Source organism: Anolis sagrei, chromosome 12, assembly GCF_037176765.1.
Source record: "Anolis sagrei isolate rAnoSag1 chromosome 12, rAnoSag1.mat, whole genome shotgun sequence".
In the NCBI taxonomy this organism is placed as follows: Eukaryota; Metazoa; Chordata; class Lepidosauria; order Squamata; family Dactyloidae; genus Anolis; species Anolis sagrei.
In genome coordinates this window covers 6982724-6998719 of record NC_090032.1, presented here as the reverse complement: position 1 = coordinate 6998719, position 15996 = coordinate 6982724, and the positions used below count along the sequence as shown (strand labels likewise).

The 15996-nt window shown below is 45.4% G+C and overlaps 1 protein-coding gene across 1 annotated transcript in view; it reads left to right on the top strand.

Moving 5' to 3' along the window:
• Positions 1 to 13361, top strand: part of KIRREL1 (kirre like nephrin family adhesion molecule 1) — a 164149-nt gene extending 150788 nt beyond the window's left edge. The window contains exons 10-15 of the mRNA XM_067472383.1: positions 2188 to 2288; positions 2990 to 3188; positions 3769 to 3876; positions 6479 to 6618; positions 9487 to 9564; positions 12106 to 13361. Coding sequence (XP_067328484.1) covers positions 2188 to 2288; positions 2990 to 3188; positions 3769 to 3876; positions 6479 to 6618; positions 9487 to 9564; positions 12106 to 12591 — 1112 coding nt within the window. The 3' untranslated portion in view covers positions 12592 to 13361. The remainder of the gene's footprint in view (positions 1 to 2187; positions 2289 to 2989; positions 3189 to 3768; positions 3877 to 6478; positions 6619 to 9486; positions 9565 to 12105) is intronic.
• The last annotated feature ends 2635 nt before the right edge of the window (positions 13362 to 15996 follow it).

Below are 15996 nucleotides of genomic sequence, written 5' to 3'. Positions count from 1 at the left end.
ATGCCGGCCACATGACCTTGGCGGTGTCTGTGGACAACGCCGGCTCTTCGGTTTAGAAATGGAGATGAGCACCAACTCCCAGAATCGGACACAACTGGACTTAATGTCAGAGTAAAATAATACATGTAATAATAACAAAAATAAATAGAGTAAAATAATAAACCTTTACCTTTAATATTTAATAATAATAATAATAATAATATATTATTATTATTATTATTATTATTATTATCCTATCACAATATTAGTATTATCTATTAGTGTATTGTACTATACCACTGTACTGCAATATTATTAGTAATAATATAGGTAACATATAATATACATACACACACACACACACATATATATATTACATGATATTACATTATATATATATATAGAGAGAGAGACACACACATACACATACACACACATAAAAATAACCCGGTGGTGCAGTGGGTTAAACCACTTAGCTACTGAACTTAATGATTGAAAGGTTGCAGGTTCAAATCCGGGGAGCAGGGTGAGCTCCCACTGTTAGCCCCAGCTTCAGCCAACCTAATAATAATAAAATAATGCATGTAATAATAACAAAAATAAATAGTGTAAACTAATAAACCTTTGCCTTTAATGTATAATAATAATGATATATTGTTATTATTATCCTAGCACAATATTAGTATTATATATTAATGTATTGTACTATATCACTGTAATGCAATATTATTAATGATTGAAAGGTCGCAGGCTCAAATCCGGGGAGCAGCATGAGCTCCTGCTGTTAGTCCCAGCTTCTGCCAACCTAGCAGTTGGAAAAAATGCAAATCAATAGGTGGGAAGGTAACGGTGCTTCATGCAGTCATGCTGGCCACATGACCTTGGAGGTGTCTATGGACAACACCGGCTGTTCTGATGGGAAGTTAACTGTGCTCAATGCAGTCATGCCGGCCACATGACCTTGGAGGTGTCTATGGACAACACCGGCTCTTCTGATGGGAAGGTAACGGTGCTTCATGCAGTCATGCCGGCCACATGACCTTGGAGGTGTCTATGGACAACACCGGCTGTTCTGATGGGAAGTTAACTGTGCTCCATGCAGTCATGCCAGCCACATGACTTTGGAGGTGTGTATGGACAACGCCGGCACTTCTGATGGGAAGATAACTGTGCTCCATGCAGTCATGCCAGCCACATGACCTTGGAGGTGTGTATGGACAACGTCGGCTCTTCTAATGGGAAGATAACTGTGCTCCATGCAGTCATGCCAGCCACATGACCTTGGAGGTGTGTATGGACAACGCCGGCACTTCTGATGGGAAGTTAACTGTGCTCCATGCAGTCATGCCAGCCACATGACTTTGGAGATGTGTATGGACAACGCCGGCACTTCTGATGGGAAGATAACTGTGCTCCATGCAGTCATGCTGGCCACATCACCTTGGAGGTGTCTGTGGACAACGCCGGCTCTTCGGCTTAGAAATGGAGATGAGCACCAACCCCCGAGTGGGACATGACTGGACTTTATATCAAGTGACAACCTTTACCTTTAATAGCGGATGACCAAGACCAAACTGTGAAAATCCCAATTTGACTCAGAGCCGAATATCACCCTCAAAACCAGGCAGGAAACGTACAGCCAAGGCCTTGGAGAGCATCCTTGCGCATCGTGTGCCACTGGTCTTGTGTCGTCTCATGTATTCCTCCCAGCATCCAATCCTGCCCCCTGGCAGATTCCCCGTGGCTCCTGTTTGTCGGAGGAACGCGAGAAACCCTGCTAAACATCTCAAAAGAAGGAACAAAAGGGATGATGAAGAAGAATCCCGCTTCCCCGCAGGGTCTTTGAGCAGCGGGAGCCGATCTAAGGATTTTGAATCTCCTTAAGCTCTTCCTAACAGGCAACGTCCTCGTAATCCTCCTCATTAACAAAGCCGGGTTTTCTCTTCTTAATGTCCCAAAAGACTTGATTGGTTTCACTCAGCCGTATTCGTCCTGATGCGCCAGGTAGGAACGGAAGGAACCGTGCGCCACGTTGAAGTTGGCAACTCTTCCAATTTCCATGAAATATTTGTTTCTCGCCTTTGAGACCCACTTGAGTTGGATGGGAAGCCGTGTTTCTCGTGCCAGAGATGGGACACCCCAAGTTTAATTCCTTCTCTCTTCTTCCCTCCTCTCACTCCTCCTCTTTCTTTCTTTCTTTTGTTCTAGGTCCCCCCATCATTTCCAGCGAGTCAGTCCAATACGCCATACGGGGCGACCGCGGGAAAGTGGAATGTTTCATCGGGAGCACTCCTCTCCCCGACCGAATTGTAAGTCAGAGAGACCTAGTAAAAGCACCCCGATAGATGGCCATCCAACTGGTTTCAATCTGTTGGGGTCTCTTTCTCCATCAACCCTATAAGACTATTACTCACAGGATTCTAGAGTTGGAAGGGATCCCAAGGACTATCCAGTCCAACCCCATTCTGCCAGGCAGAAAAGCACCCTCAAAGCACCCCGATAGATGGCCATCCAACTGGTTTCAATTTGTTGAGTTCTCTTTCTCCATGAGACTAGAATTCTAAAGTTGGAAGGGATCCTAAGGGTCATCCAGTCCAACCCCCTTTTGCCAGGCAGGAAGATACCATCAAAGCACCCCCGATAGATGGCCATCCAACTGGTTTCAATTTGTTGAGTTCTCTTTTTCCATCAACCCTATGAGTATTACTCACATAATTCTAGTCGGAAGGGATCCCAAGGGCTATCCAGTCCAACCCCATTCTGCCAGGCAGGAAGGCACCATCAAAGCACCCCCGATAGATGGCCATTCAACTGGTTTCAAGTTGTTGAGTTCTCTTTCTCCATCAACCCTATGACACTATTACTCACAGAATCCTAGAGTTGGAAGGGATCTCAAGGGTTATCCAGTCCAACCCCATTCTGCCAGGCTGGAAGGCACCATCAAAGCACCCCTAACAGATGGCCATTCAACTGTTTTCACTGTACTAAGGTTTCTTTCTCCATCTTCCAGGCTTGGGGTTGGCAGGAGAAGACCTTGGAGACGGGGACCCTGGAGCGCTACACAGTGGAGCGGAGCAACAACGGCAACGGGGTGCTGTCCACTTTGTCCATCAACAACGTCATGGAGGTCGACTTCCAGACGCGCTACAACTGCACGGCTTGGAACAGCTTCGGGTCCCGGACGGCCATCATTCAGCTGGAGGAGAAAGGTGGGAGAAGCCAATGGTAGTCTCCCATCCAAGCCCTATCCGAGGCTGGCCTTGCTTAGCTTCCAATATCAGCCATTTTACTTTTTTACTTGTTGTCCGAATATGATGGTCTTCCAAGTGTAGTGTCTTGGTGGTGGGTCCTTATGTGATGGTGGAGCCCTATTCTTGACCTGCATGTTCTTCCACAGTGAGAGCATTGCTTTCCAGGTCAGGGTTGGCTTGATGCACCTTCTTCCTCTTGGCACGTTTCGCCCTTTCTCCCTCCATTCATGCCTCTTTGAATTCTGCAGCACTGCTGGTCACAGCTGACCTCCAGTTAGAGCGCTCAAGGGCCAGGGCTTCCCAGTTCTTGGAGTCTATACCACATTATTTAAGGTTGGCTTTAAGCCCTTCTTTTAATCTCCACCTACATTCCATTTTCTGTTCTTGAGTTGGGAGTGTAGTAACTGCTTTGGGAGATGGAGCTCAAATACATCACTCTTAATACGGCTACTAGCTTCCTCCAAGATTGTCCAAAGTTGGCTCGAGTTACTCTTTCGTATTTCTCCATGCCGATGACCCTCCGATCTTCCCTTTGCAGAGGTATTGCCGGTGGGGATCATCGCCGGAGCCACCATCGGGGCCGGCATTTTGGTCATCTTCTGCTTCGTCGCCTTGGCTTGCTTCCTCTACCGGCGACGGAAAGGGAGTAAGTATTGCCTCTTTTGTGTTGGGTCTCTCTTGGGAATAACGGATGCTTGGGAAGAAGGAAACTACAGCTCCCAGAATTCCATAGTATTGAGCTGTACCAATGAAACATGCGACCACATGCATCCTGGATCCCTGCCCATCACTGGACCCCATTCAATTCGTCAACTATCATCCAGTTTCCTATTTGGGCAAAGTCCTGGAATGTGTGGTAGCCTCGCAACTCCATGAATTCTTGGTAGACACTGATTATCTAGATCCGGCGCAGTCTGGCTTTAGGCCAGGACGTGGTACTGGGGTAGCCTTGGTCGCCTTAGTGGATGATCTTCGCTGGGAGCTAGACAGGGAGAGCATGTCACTGTTGGTTCGGCTGGACCTCTCATTGGCCTTCAATACTGTTGACCACGGTATCCTTCTGGGGTGACTCGCAGGAATGGGCCTTGGAGTGGCTCCACTCCTTACTCGAGGGTCGTTCCCAGGTGTTGTTAGGGGACTCCTGCTCGGCCCCACGGCCATTGTATTGTGGGGTCCTACAGGGCTCAGTATACTCCCTATGTTATTCAACATATACATAAAGCCGTTGGGAGAGATCATCTGGAGTTTCGGGGTGCGGTGTCACCTGTACGCAGATGATGTCCAACTCTGTTACTCCTTTACACCTACTACTAAGGAGGCTGTCCAAGTCCTGAACCGGTGCTTGGCCGCTGTGACGGTCTGGATGAGGGCTAACAGATTGAAACTAAATCCAGACAAGACAGAGGTCCTCCTGGTCAGTTGAAAGGCCGAACAGGGTTACAGCCTGTGCTTGAAGGCGCACGTTCGCAGCTTGGGAGTGATCCTGGACTCATCACTGAGCATGGAACCCCAGGCTCAGCATCCGTACCTTGGAAAGTCTGATCTGGCCACAGTGGTCCACGCTCTGGTTACATCCCGTATAGACTACTACAACGCTCTCTACATGGGGTTGCCTTTGAAGACTGCCCGGAAGCTTCAACTAGTCCAGACTTCTAACAGGAGTGGGGTACAGAGAGCATACTACTCATAGAATCATGGAATCAGTTGGAAGAGACCTCATGGGCCATCCAGTCCAACCCCATTCTGCCAAGAAGCAGGAATATTGCATTCAAATCACCCCTGACAGATGGCCATCCAGCCCCTGTTTAAAAGCTTCCAAAGAAGGAGCCTTCACCACACTCTGGGGCAGAGAGTTCCACTGCTGAACGGCTCTCACAGTCAGGAAGTTCTTCCTCATGTTCAGATGGAATCTCCTCTCTTGTAGTTTGAAGCCATTGTTCCGCGTCCTAGTCTCCAAGGAAGCAGAAAACAAGCTTGCTCCCTCCTCCCTGTGGCTTCATAGAATCATAGAACCATAGAATCAAAGAGTTGGAAGAGACCTCATGGGCCATCCAGTCCAACCCCATTCTGCCAAGAAGCAGGAATATTGCATTCAAATCACCCCTGACAGATGGCCATCCAGCCTCTGTTTAAAAGCTTCCAAAGAAGGAGCCTCCACCACACTCCGGGGCAGAGAGTTCCACTGCTGAACGGCTCTCACAGTCAGGAAGTTCTTCCTCATGTTCAGATGGAATCTCCTCTCTTGCAGTTTGAAGCCATTGTTCCGCGTCCTAGTCTCCAAGGAAGCAGAAAACAAGCTTGCTCCCTCCTCCCTGTGGCTTCCTCTCACATATTTATACATGGCTACCATATCTCCTCTCAGCCTTCTCTTCTTCAGGCTAAACATGCTCAGCTCTTTAAGCCGCTCCTCATAGGGCTTGTTCTCCTGACCCTTGATCATTTGAGTCGCCCTCCTCTGGACACATTCCAGCTTGTCAATATCTCTCTTGAATTCTGGTGCCCAGAATTGGACACAATATTCCAGGTGTGGTCTAACGAGAGCAGAATAGAGGGGTAGCATTACTTCCCTAAATCTACATCCCTACATCAGCTCCACTGGCTGCCAATCAGTTTCCAAGCACAATTCAAAGTGCTGGTGTTGACCTATAACGCCCTAAACGACTCCAGCCCAATTTACCTGTCCGAACGGATTTTCCCCTATGAACCATCAAGGTTATTAAGATCTTCTGGAGGGGCCCTGCTCTCGGTCCCACCACCCTCGCAAGCCCGTCTGGTGGGGACGAGGGACAGGGCCTTCTCGGTGGTGGCCCCTCAGCTCTGGAACTCTCTCCCACTGAGTCCCTCTACGGAGGTTGAGAAGATATAAAAGTTTTAAATAATAGTAATAATAATAATAATAGGGTTACAGCCTGTGCTTGACGTATTCTCCCCTATGAACCATCAAGGCTGTTAAGATCTTCTGGAGGGGCCCTGCTCTCGGTCCCACCACCCTCACAATTGTGTCTGGTGGGCAAAACATCAAGAGAGAATGCTTCTAGGACATATAGACATATAAACCCTACAACAACTCAGTGATTCTGGCCATGAAAGCCTTCAACAATACATGAAGCTGCAAACACGTAACATTGCTCACAGGATGATGGGATTTGCAGTCCCAACAGCTTCCGAAGACCTCAAGATGCCTCCCAGCCCTCCTTTCACATTTTCATTTCCTGATTCAAAAACGATGAGACTTTTCCTTCTTCCAGGCAGGAAAGACGTGACCTTGCGGAAGCTGGACATCAAGGTGGAGACGGTCAACCGGGAGCCTTTGACATTGCACTCGGACCGGGAAGAAGATACGGCCAGTGTCTCTACGGCCACCCGGGTCATGAAGGCCATCTACTCGGTAAGAAGAGAATGCTCTGGATGATTCCTTTTAACCGTTTATATAATTATTATATTAGATTATATTAGATTATATTAATTATTATATTATATTATATTATATTATATTATAATATTATTACTAGCCGTCCCCTGCCACACGTTGCTGTGGCCCACATGGGGGTTCTGTGTGGGAGGTTTGGCCCAATTCCATCGTTGGTGGGGTTCAGAATGCTCTGTGATTGTAGGTGAACTATAAATCCCAGCAACTACAACTCCCAAATGTCAAGATTCTATTTTCCCCAAACTCCACCAGTGTTCACATTTGGGCATATTGGGTATTCCTGCAGAGTTTGGTCCAGATCCATCATTGTTTGACTCCACAGTGATCTCTGAATGTAGGTGAACTACAACTCCAAAGCCAAAGGAAGGAAGGAGAGAAAGAAAGAAAAAAGGACGGAAGGGATGAGGGAGGGAAGGAAGGAGAGAAAAGAAAGGAAGGAAAGAAGGAAAAAGAGAAGGAAGGATAAAAGCAAAGGAAGGAAGAAAAGATGTAGAGAAGGAAAGAAGAAAAGGGAAGGAAGGAAAGGGAGCAAAGGAAGGAGGGGAAGAATGAGAGAAAGAGGGTGAGAAGGAAAGAAGGAAAGAGAGGAGGAAGGAAGTAAAGAGGTAGAGAAGGAAGGAAGGAGAGAAAGAAAAAGGAAGGAAGGAAAGAGGGAGGGAAGGAGGGAAGGAGAGAAAAAGAAGGAAGGAAAGAAGGAAAGAGAGAAGGAAGGATGGAAGCGAAGGAAGAAAAGATGTAGAGAAGGAAGGAGAGAAGGAAAGAAGAAAAGGGAAGGAGGAAAGAGGGAGCAAAGGAAGGAGGGGAAGAATGAGAGAAAGAGGGTGAGAAGGAAAGAAGGAAAGAGAGGAGGAAGGAAGTAAAGAGGTAGAGAAGGAAGGAAGGAGAGAAAGAAAAAGGAAGGAAGGAAAGAGGGAAGGAAGGAAGGAAGGAGAGAAAAAGAGGGAAGGAAAGAAGGAAAGAGAGAAGGAAGGATGGAAGCAAAGAGCAACAGAAGGAAGGAAAGAGATAGTGAAGGAAGGAGAGAAGGAAAGAAGAAAAGGGAAGGAAGGAAAGAGGGAGCAAAGGAAGGAGGGGAAGAATGAGAGAAAGAGGGTGAGAAGGAAAGAAGGAAAGAGAGGAGGAAGGAAGTAAAGAGGTAGAGAAGGAAGAAAGGAGAGAAAGAAAAAGGAAGGAAGGAAAGAGGGAGGGAAGGAAGGAAGGAGAGAAAAAGAAGGAAGGAAAGAAGGAAAGAGAGGAGGAAGGAAGTAAAGAGGTAGAGAAGGAAGGAAGGAGAGAAAGAAAAAGAAAGGAAGGAAAGAGGGAAGGAAGGAAGGAGAGAAAAAGAGGGAAGGAAAGAAGGAAAGAGAGAAGGAAGGATGGAAGCAAAGAGCAACAGAAGGAAGGAAAGAGATAGTGAAGGAAGGAGAGAAGGAAAGAAAAAAGGGAAGGAAGGAAAGAGGGAGCAAAGGAAGGAGGGGAAGAATGAGAGAAAGAGGGTGAGAAGGAAAGAAGGAAAGAGAGGAGGAAGGAAGTAAAGAGGTAGAGAAGGAAGGAAGGAGAGAAAGAAAAAGGAAGGAAGGAAAGAGGGAGGGAAGGAAGGAAGGAGAGAAAAAGAAGGAAGGAAAGAAGGAAAGAGAGAAGGAAAGATGGAAGCAAAGAGCAACGGAAGGAAGGAAAGAGATAGTGAAGGAAGGAGAGAAGGAAAGAAAAAAGGGAAGGAAGGAAAGAGGGAGCAAAGGAAGGAAAAAAGGGAAAGAAAGAGGGAGGTTGGCCACAGCAATGTATGGCGGGCACAGCTAGTGTTATAATATTATTAAAAGTATTATGTTGTATGATTATATTATATGTGTTATAATAGAATATATTATAGTTAGATATGTGTGTGCTATAATATTATTATATATTAAAATATTATATTATAATATTATTATATTATATGTATTATCAAAGGCTTTCATGGCCAGAATCACTGGGTTGCTTTGAGTTTTTGGGTTTGTCTGGCCATGTTCCAGAAGCATTCCCTCCTGACATTTAGCCTGCATCTATGACAGGCATCCTCAGAGGTTGTAAGGCCTCTTCCAACTCTGTGATTCTATAATTATATTTTCAAGAAACCAAGCCATGTTTCTGTTGGGTTGTTGTTTGTTTTTTGGGCTGTATGGCCATGTTCTAGAATCATTCTCTCCTGATGTTGAATGGCCTTTCAGCTTCAAAGCCTGGCTTCTTCCTGCCTGGGGGCATCCTTTGTTGGGAATGGGTGGGAGAAAGAACTCTTGTCTGTTGGAGGCAAGTGCGAATGTTGCAACAGGGCACCTTGATTAGCATTTGATGGCCTAGTAGTCTCAATGTTTGGCTTCTTACTGCCTGGGGGTATCCTTTGTTGGGAATGGGTGGGAAAAAGAACTCTTGTCTGTTGGAGGCAAGTGCGAATGTTGCAACAGGGCAACATTGATTAGCATTTAATGGCCTAGTAGTCTCAATGTTTGGCTTCTTACTACCTGGGGGAATCCTTTGTTGGGAACCTCACAACCCCTGAGAATGCCTGCCATAGATGCAGGAGAAACGTCAGGAGAGAATGCTTCTCAAGCATGGCGATACAGCCCGAAAAACCTACAACAACCCAGTGATTCCGGCCATGAAAGCCTTCGAAAATACAAAGTTAGATCTCTTTTGGGGAGTAAATAGTCAGCCATCGGATAGTCTTTGGATAGGCTTCCACAACATTGATGTGTGTGGATAAACGAAATTGCGATCCAAAGTGTTGAAAAGACATTGTATTGGAACAGGCCCTGATTATATATTTTTTTTTGTTTATTTTGCAATTTCTCCCCCCAATCTTTCCTCAAGTCATTCAAAGATGACGTGGATTTGAAGCAAGACCTTCGCTGCGACACCATCGACACCCGGGACGAATATGAGCTGAAGGTAAGAAGGGGACTTAAGGAGGAGGGAGCAGGTTTCCTTTCTGCTTCCGTGGAGACTAGGACGCAATGGAGCAATGGCTTCAAACTACAAGAAAGGAGATTCCATCTGAACATTAGGAAGAACTTCCTGATTACAAGAGCCGTTCAACAGTGGAACTCTCTGCCCCGGAGTGTGTTGGAGGCTCCTTCTTTGGAAGCTTTGAAGCAGAGGCTGGAGGGCCATCTGCCACCTAAATGTGCTTTGCCTGCTTCTTGGCAGAATGGGGTTGTGGATGGCCTAAGAAATCTCTTCCAACTCTTAAGTAAATGTAAAACTTTTCTTTGTCATGCTATTTAGTAACTATTTATTTTATTTTGTTATTTTCGTGTATTTATTTTGATGTTATTTTGGTTTCTTTGAATTTTATTTTGTTGTACTGTAATTTTGGGCTTGGCCTCATGTTAACTGCCCTGAGTCCCCTTTGGGGAGGTGGTGGCAGGGTACAAATAAAGATTATTATTATTATTATTATTATTATTATTATTATTATTACTATTACTATTATTATTATTATTTTACTGACACAAAAGCACAGTATGTCACAGCAAATGAGATCTATATGCTGGATTTCGTATCACAAAATCACAAGTCGAACACTTCCCAAGTGTCTAGGATTGTGTGATGTATTATTATTATTATTATTATTATTATTATTTCACTGACACAAAAGCACAGTATGTCACAGCAAACGAGATCTATATGCTGGATTTCGTATCACAAAAATCACAGGTCGAACACTTCCCAAGCATCTAGGATTGTAATATTATTATTATTATTATTATTATTATTATTATTAGGGGAGCTTCTGAGCTTGTTGACCAAAAGGTTGCAGGTTCAAATCCAGGGAGTGGCATGAGCTTCTGCTGTCAGCCCCAGCTTCTGCCAACCTAGCAATTTGAAAACATGCAAATGTGAGTATATCAATAGGTACCACTCCGGTGGGAAGGTAACGGCGTTCCATGCAGTCATGACAGCCACATGACCTTGGAGGTGTCTATGGACAATGCCGGTTCTTTGGCTTAGAAATGGAGATGAGCACCAACCCACAGAGTCGGACACGACTGGACTTAATGTCAGGGGAAACGTTTACCTTTTACCCTATTATTATTATTATTATTATTATTATTATTATTATTATTATTACCCTGACATTAAGTCCAGTCGTGTCCAACTCTGGGACTCTGGTGCTCATCTTCATTTCTAAGCCAAAGAGTCGGCGTTGTCCATAGTCACCTCCAAGGTCATGTGGCCAGCATGACTTCATGTAGCGCTGTTACCTTCCCACCGGAGCGGTACCTATTGATCTACACACATTTGCATGTTTTTGAACTGCTAGGTTGGCAGAAGCTGGGACTAACAGCAGGAGCTCACGCCGCTCCCCAGATTTGAACCTATGACTTTTCGGTCAGCAAGTTGAGCAGCTTAGTGGCTTAACTCACTGATCCACCGGGGGCTCCTTCAATAATAATAATAATAATAATAATAATAATAATAATAATAATAATGGTCATTTAATAATAATAATAATAATAATAATAATAATAATAATAATAGTCATTTTGTGTGATTGATGTGAATTTGGCTTGGGGGTTGTTGCTCATCTCTTAAGTCCGTAGACACCTCCAAGGTCATGTGGTCAGCATCACTGCATGGAGCGCCCTTACCTTCTCGCCTATTGATCTACTCACATTTGCATGTTTTTTAACTGGTAGGTTGGCAGAAGCTGAGGCTGACAGCAGGAGCTCACAACGCTCCCCGGATTCGAACCTATGAGCTTTTGGTCAGCAAGTTCAGCAGCTCAGTGGCTTAACTCACTGATCCACTGGGGGCTCCTTCCAATAATAATAATAATAATAATAATAGTCATTTAATAATAATAATAATAGTCAATAATAATAATAGTCATTTTTTGTGATTGATGTGAATTTGGCTTGGACTTTTAGGTGGACATAGGTAAAGGTAAAGGGTTTTCCCTTGACATTAAGTCCAGTCGTGACCGATTCTGGGGGTTGGTGCTCATCTCTATATCTTAAGTCGAAGAGCTGGTGTTGTCCATAGACACCTCCAAGGTCATGTGGCCAGCATGACTGCATGGAGCACCCTTACCTTCCCACATATTGATCTACCTACATTTGCATGTTTTCGAACTGCTAGGTTGGGAATGGAATTCTGGGAGTTGTAGTTCTATAAGGTCTTCAGCTTTCTTTGGGTGAAGCTACACCGTTGAATGGATACAGTATGCAAACGTAATGCTATGTAAGGTCATGTGGCCGGCGTGACTACATGGAGCGCCATTACCTTCCCTATTGATCTACTCATATTTCCATGTTTTCGAACTGCTAGGTTGACAGAAGCTGGGAGTAACAGCGGGAGCTCACGCGGCTCCCCAGATTCGAATCTGTGACCTTTCGGTCAGCAAGATCAGCAGCTCAGCGCTATTATTCTATGTTTCTCTTCTTTTGAGATACCAAAACTCATCCTTCTCTCTGTCCTCCTTTCCAGGACCCTACCAACGGCTACTACAACGTCCGTGCCCATGAGGACCGGCCTTCTTCCCGCACGGTGCTCTACGCCGACTACCGCAACCCGAACACCACCACTCGCTTTGACGGCCGGCCTTCCTCCCGCCTTTCCCACTCCAGCGGGTACGCCCAACTCAACACCTTTGGCCGGGGAGCCGCCACGGAGTACAACCCGGACCCCGGTCCCACTCCGGGTGGCATGTCGGCCACCACGTCCGCTCCCGGCGCCGCCGACACGGCCAGCCAGCTTTCCTACGAGAACTACGGCGGGCACGCAGGCTTCCCCACCGGCGCTGGCTACGCCACGTACCGCATGGCCTACCCGCAGCCGCCCAACCCCACCCTGGATGGCCGAGGCCCCTACGACACGTACGACCCGCTGGGGAAGTACACCACCGCCACCCGTTTCTCGTACTCTTCGGACTACGGGCAGCGGTTCCAGCAACGGATGCAGACGCATGTCTGAAGCCGAGTTGGGGGTTCGGGAAAGGGGGTGGGCGGGCGGGAGGGGACTTGCAGGTACCTCATGACTGTTCCCTGATATTCAGGGGCATGTTTTGTTTTTTTCTTCCCCACCTTCACCCCACTTTCCTGGACCCACGGTCACCAAAATCCCTCTCCCTTTTGCCGCCATCCGGCACAGCTTTTTTCTTCTATTCCTTATTTTCCAAATCCTGTTTTCGGGAAGTCGGGAGGAAAAGAAGAGGGCGCGGACCCTATTTTCCCTCTTTATAGGGATGCAAAGTGCTGCCATAATCCTTTCATAGTCTCACTTCTTCTCCTTCATCAACTCCAAACTCTTCCCAAAATATGCATCCACGAATGGGAACGTGCATCTGATTCTAACTATACCTTCAATGGAAAAGTTAGGCCTATGTTGGTGTGTCCGCTCCGGATTTTGGTCCGAACTTTCAGAAAACTCAATAAGTGTGCTGATCTCTGCTTCCCCTGCACAAAAATAATATCTTCGGCTCCTTATGGATAGAATAGCTAAAGTTCGGACTAAAACACAGAGCGGCGTCTCCTTTCATATGCATCTATGAATGGGAATGTGCATCCAATTATAACTATACCTTCAATGGAAAAGTTAGGCCTATGTTGGTGTGTCCGCTCCGTATTTTGGTCTGAACTTTCAAAAAACTGTCCAAGGAGTGTGCTGATCTCTTCTTCCCCTGCACAAAAATAATATCTTCAGTTCCTTATGGATAGAATAGTTAAAGTTCGGACTAAAACACAGAGCGGTGTCTCCTTTCATATGCATCCATGACTGGAAATAAGCATCTATCTATAACTATACCTACAATGGCAAGGTTATGCCCATGTTGGTGTGTCCGCTCCGGATTTTGGTCCGAACTTTCAGAAAACTCTCCAAGAAGTATGCTGATCTCTGCTTCCCCTGCACACAAAAAAATCTTTGGCTCCTTTAAAAAAAAGAATGGATGGAGCCTTTAAAGTTTGGACTAAAAAAATGGATAGAATAGCTAAAGTTCGGACTAAAACACAGCGGCATCTCCTTTCTTATGCGTCTATGAATGGGAATGTGCATCTAATTGTAACTATACTTTCAATAGAAAGGATAGGCTACGATAGTGCCCATGTTGGTTTGTCCGCTCTGGATTTTGGTCCAAACTTTCAGAAAACAATCCAAACTCTCAAAGAAGTGTGCTGATCTTTGTTTCCCCCGCACACAAAAAAAAATTCAGCTCCTTTTTAAAAAATGGATAGAATCTTTAAAGTTCGGACTAAAACCCGGAGCGGCGTCTCCTTTCATAGGCATTGCTTGGTTGGGGATGGAATGCTCCCAAGGTTAGTTTGTGGGAAATCAGAGCTAAGAGATACTGAAATGTCTTTGCCCCTAAAATTTGCCTTTGCAAGGGAAACAAAACGCCCTTCCATTTGCAAGAATTTCCCTTCTCTTGCAATGCACCATGTGGACTAGGACCTTGAATCCATAACCAAATGGCTTTGCAGAAACTAAACGCCTCGGTTGTCTGCCAATTTCTAACCGTGCTGCTTTCCTTGCGGAAATGCACACACAAACATTAGATGCAAAAGCTTTGCATTTTGTATTTTTGTATTTTTGCATTCCTGACTTTTCTGACCAAGCAAGGAAATTGGGAGTCTATTCTGGATAAGGAGAAGCTTTTGAGAGAAGATGAGGAGCTGCATCTACACTGCAGAGTTAATGCAGTTTGAGACTGCTTTAACTGCCCCGGCTCAATGCTATGGTTTCCTGGGAGTTGTAGTTTTGCAACTTCTCTGCCCAAGTTGCCATGAGAGATAGTTCACTCAGATTGTCCATCAAGATTGCTCATATTAGTTACTGGAATTTTTGGGCATCATCATCACCATCACCAAAACAACCAATACTAGGTTGTTACGAGTTTTCCGGGCTGTATGGCCATGTTGCCGTAGCATTCTCTCCTGACATTTGGCCTGCATCTATGGATACAGACATAATACAGACATAATGATGATGATAATAATACCACCAATAACAATATAACAAGGATTATATAAAACAAGGATGATAAAAACATCAAATCATCCAGGCGTCCCCTGGGCGACGTCCTTGCAGGCGGCCCATTCTCTCACACCAGAAGTGACTTGCAGTTTCTCAAGTCGCTCCTGACACGACAAAATAATTATAATAATAATGACAACACCAAATGGGTGACCTCACAACCTCTGAGGATGCCTGCCGTAGATGCAGGCAAAACGTCAGGAGGGAATGCTTCTGGAACATGGCAATACAGCCCAGAAAACTCACAACAACCCAATGATTCTGGCCATGAAAGCCTTTGACTTTCTAGTTTTGTGATATGCTTTAGCACAGCGGTTCTCAACCTGTGGGTCGCAGCCCCTTTGGGGGTCTAACAACCCTTTCACAGGGGTCTCCTACAACTCCCAACATCCTCTGGCAGTTATAGTGGATCCAGGCGATTGAACTGGATTATATGAGTCTGCACTAGCTATATAATGCAGTTTCAAACTCTTTATCCATGGAGGTAACCGCTGTCTATCAAAGTTATGGCCATGTTGCCAAAGCATTCTCTCCTGACATTTCACCTGCAACTATGGATACAGACGTTTCACCATAAATGCAGGCAAAATGTCAGAAGAGAATGCTTCGGCAACTTGGCCATACAGTCCAGAAAATTCACAACCCAGTGATTCCGGCCATGAAAGCTTTCGGCAATAAACTAATACTAGTTTTGTAATATGCTGTAGCGCAACGGTTCTCAACCTGTGGGTCGCGACCACTTTGGGGGTCTAACAACCTTTCACAGGGGTCGCCGACAACTCACCAATGCTTTCTCTTCCCAGCATCTCGTTGCAGTTATAGTGGTGCCAGGCTATTGAACTGGATTATATGAGTCTGAACTTGCCATATAATGCAGTTTCAAACTGTTTATCCAGGGAGGGAACAGCTGTCAATCAAAATGAATGACTTCCAGCCCACGAACACCATGTCATGCCGGAGGACTTAGAAAATGGTATAGACCTCATCAATACAGGGATTTTGTGAATTGTAGTACTGTTACAATTTCAGAGCATCTTCCTCCACATCTTTAGAAATCTTGACTTGTTCCTATCGCATGTCCCATCACTCCAAACCGTTCTTTTCTTCCCAAAGGGTCAGCCGATCCTCTGTCTCGTTCTTTGACCGCCAAACTTTTGCGCTTGAGACGCAAAGGATTGGCTTAAAGTAGTTCTCTTCGACTTTTGAAACACAATAGATGGTTCTAGTTTTATCTATTTTCTTCATCTGATATTTCCTTGGTCTTTGCCTTTGTCCCCCTTGCTAAGGATCAAGTGTAGAAAGAGCCTTGGATCCACCAATATTAAGAACAGGACTCTCCCTTTGTTG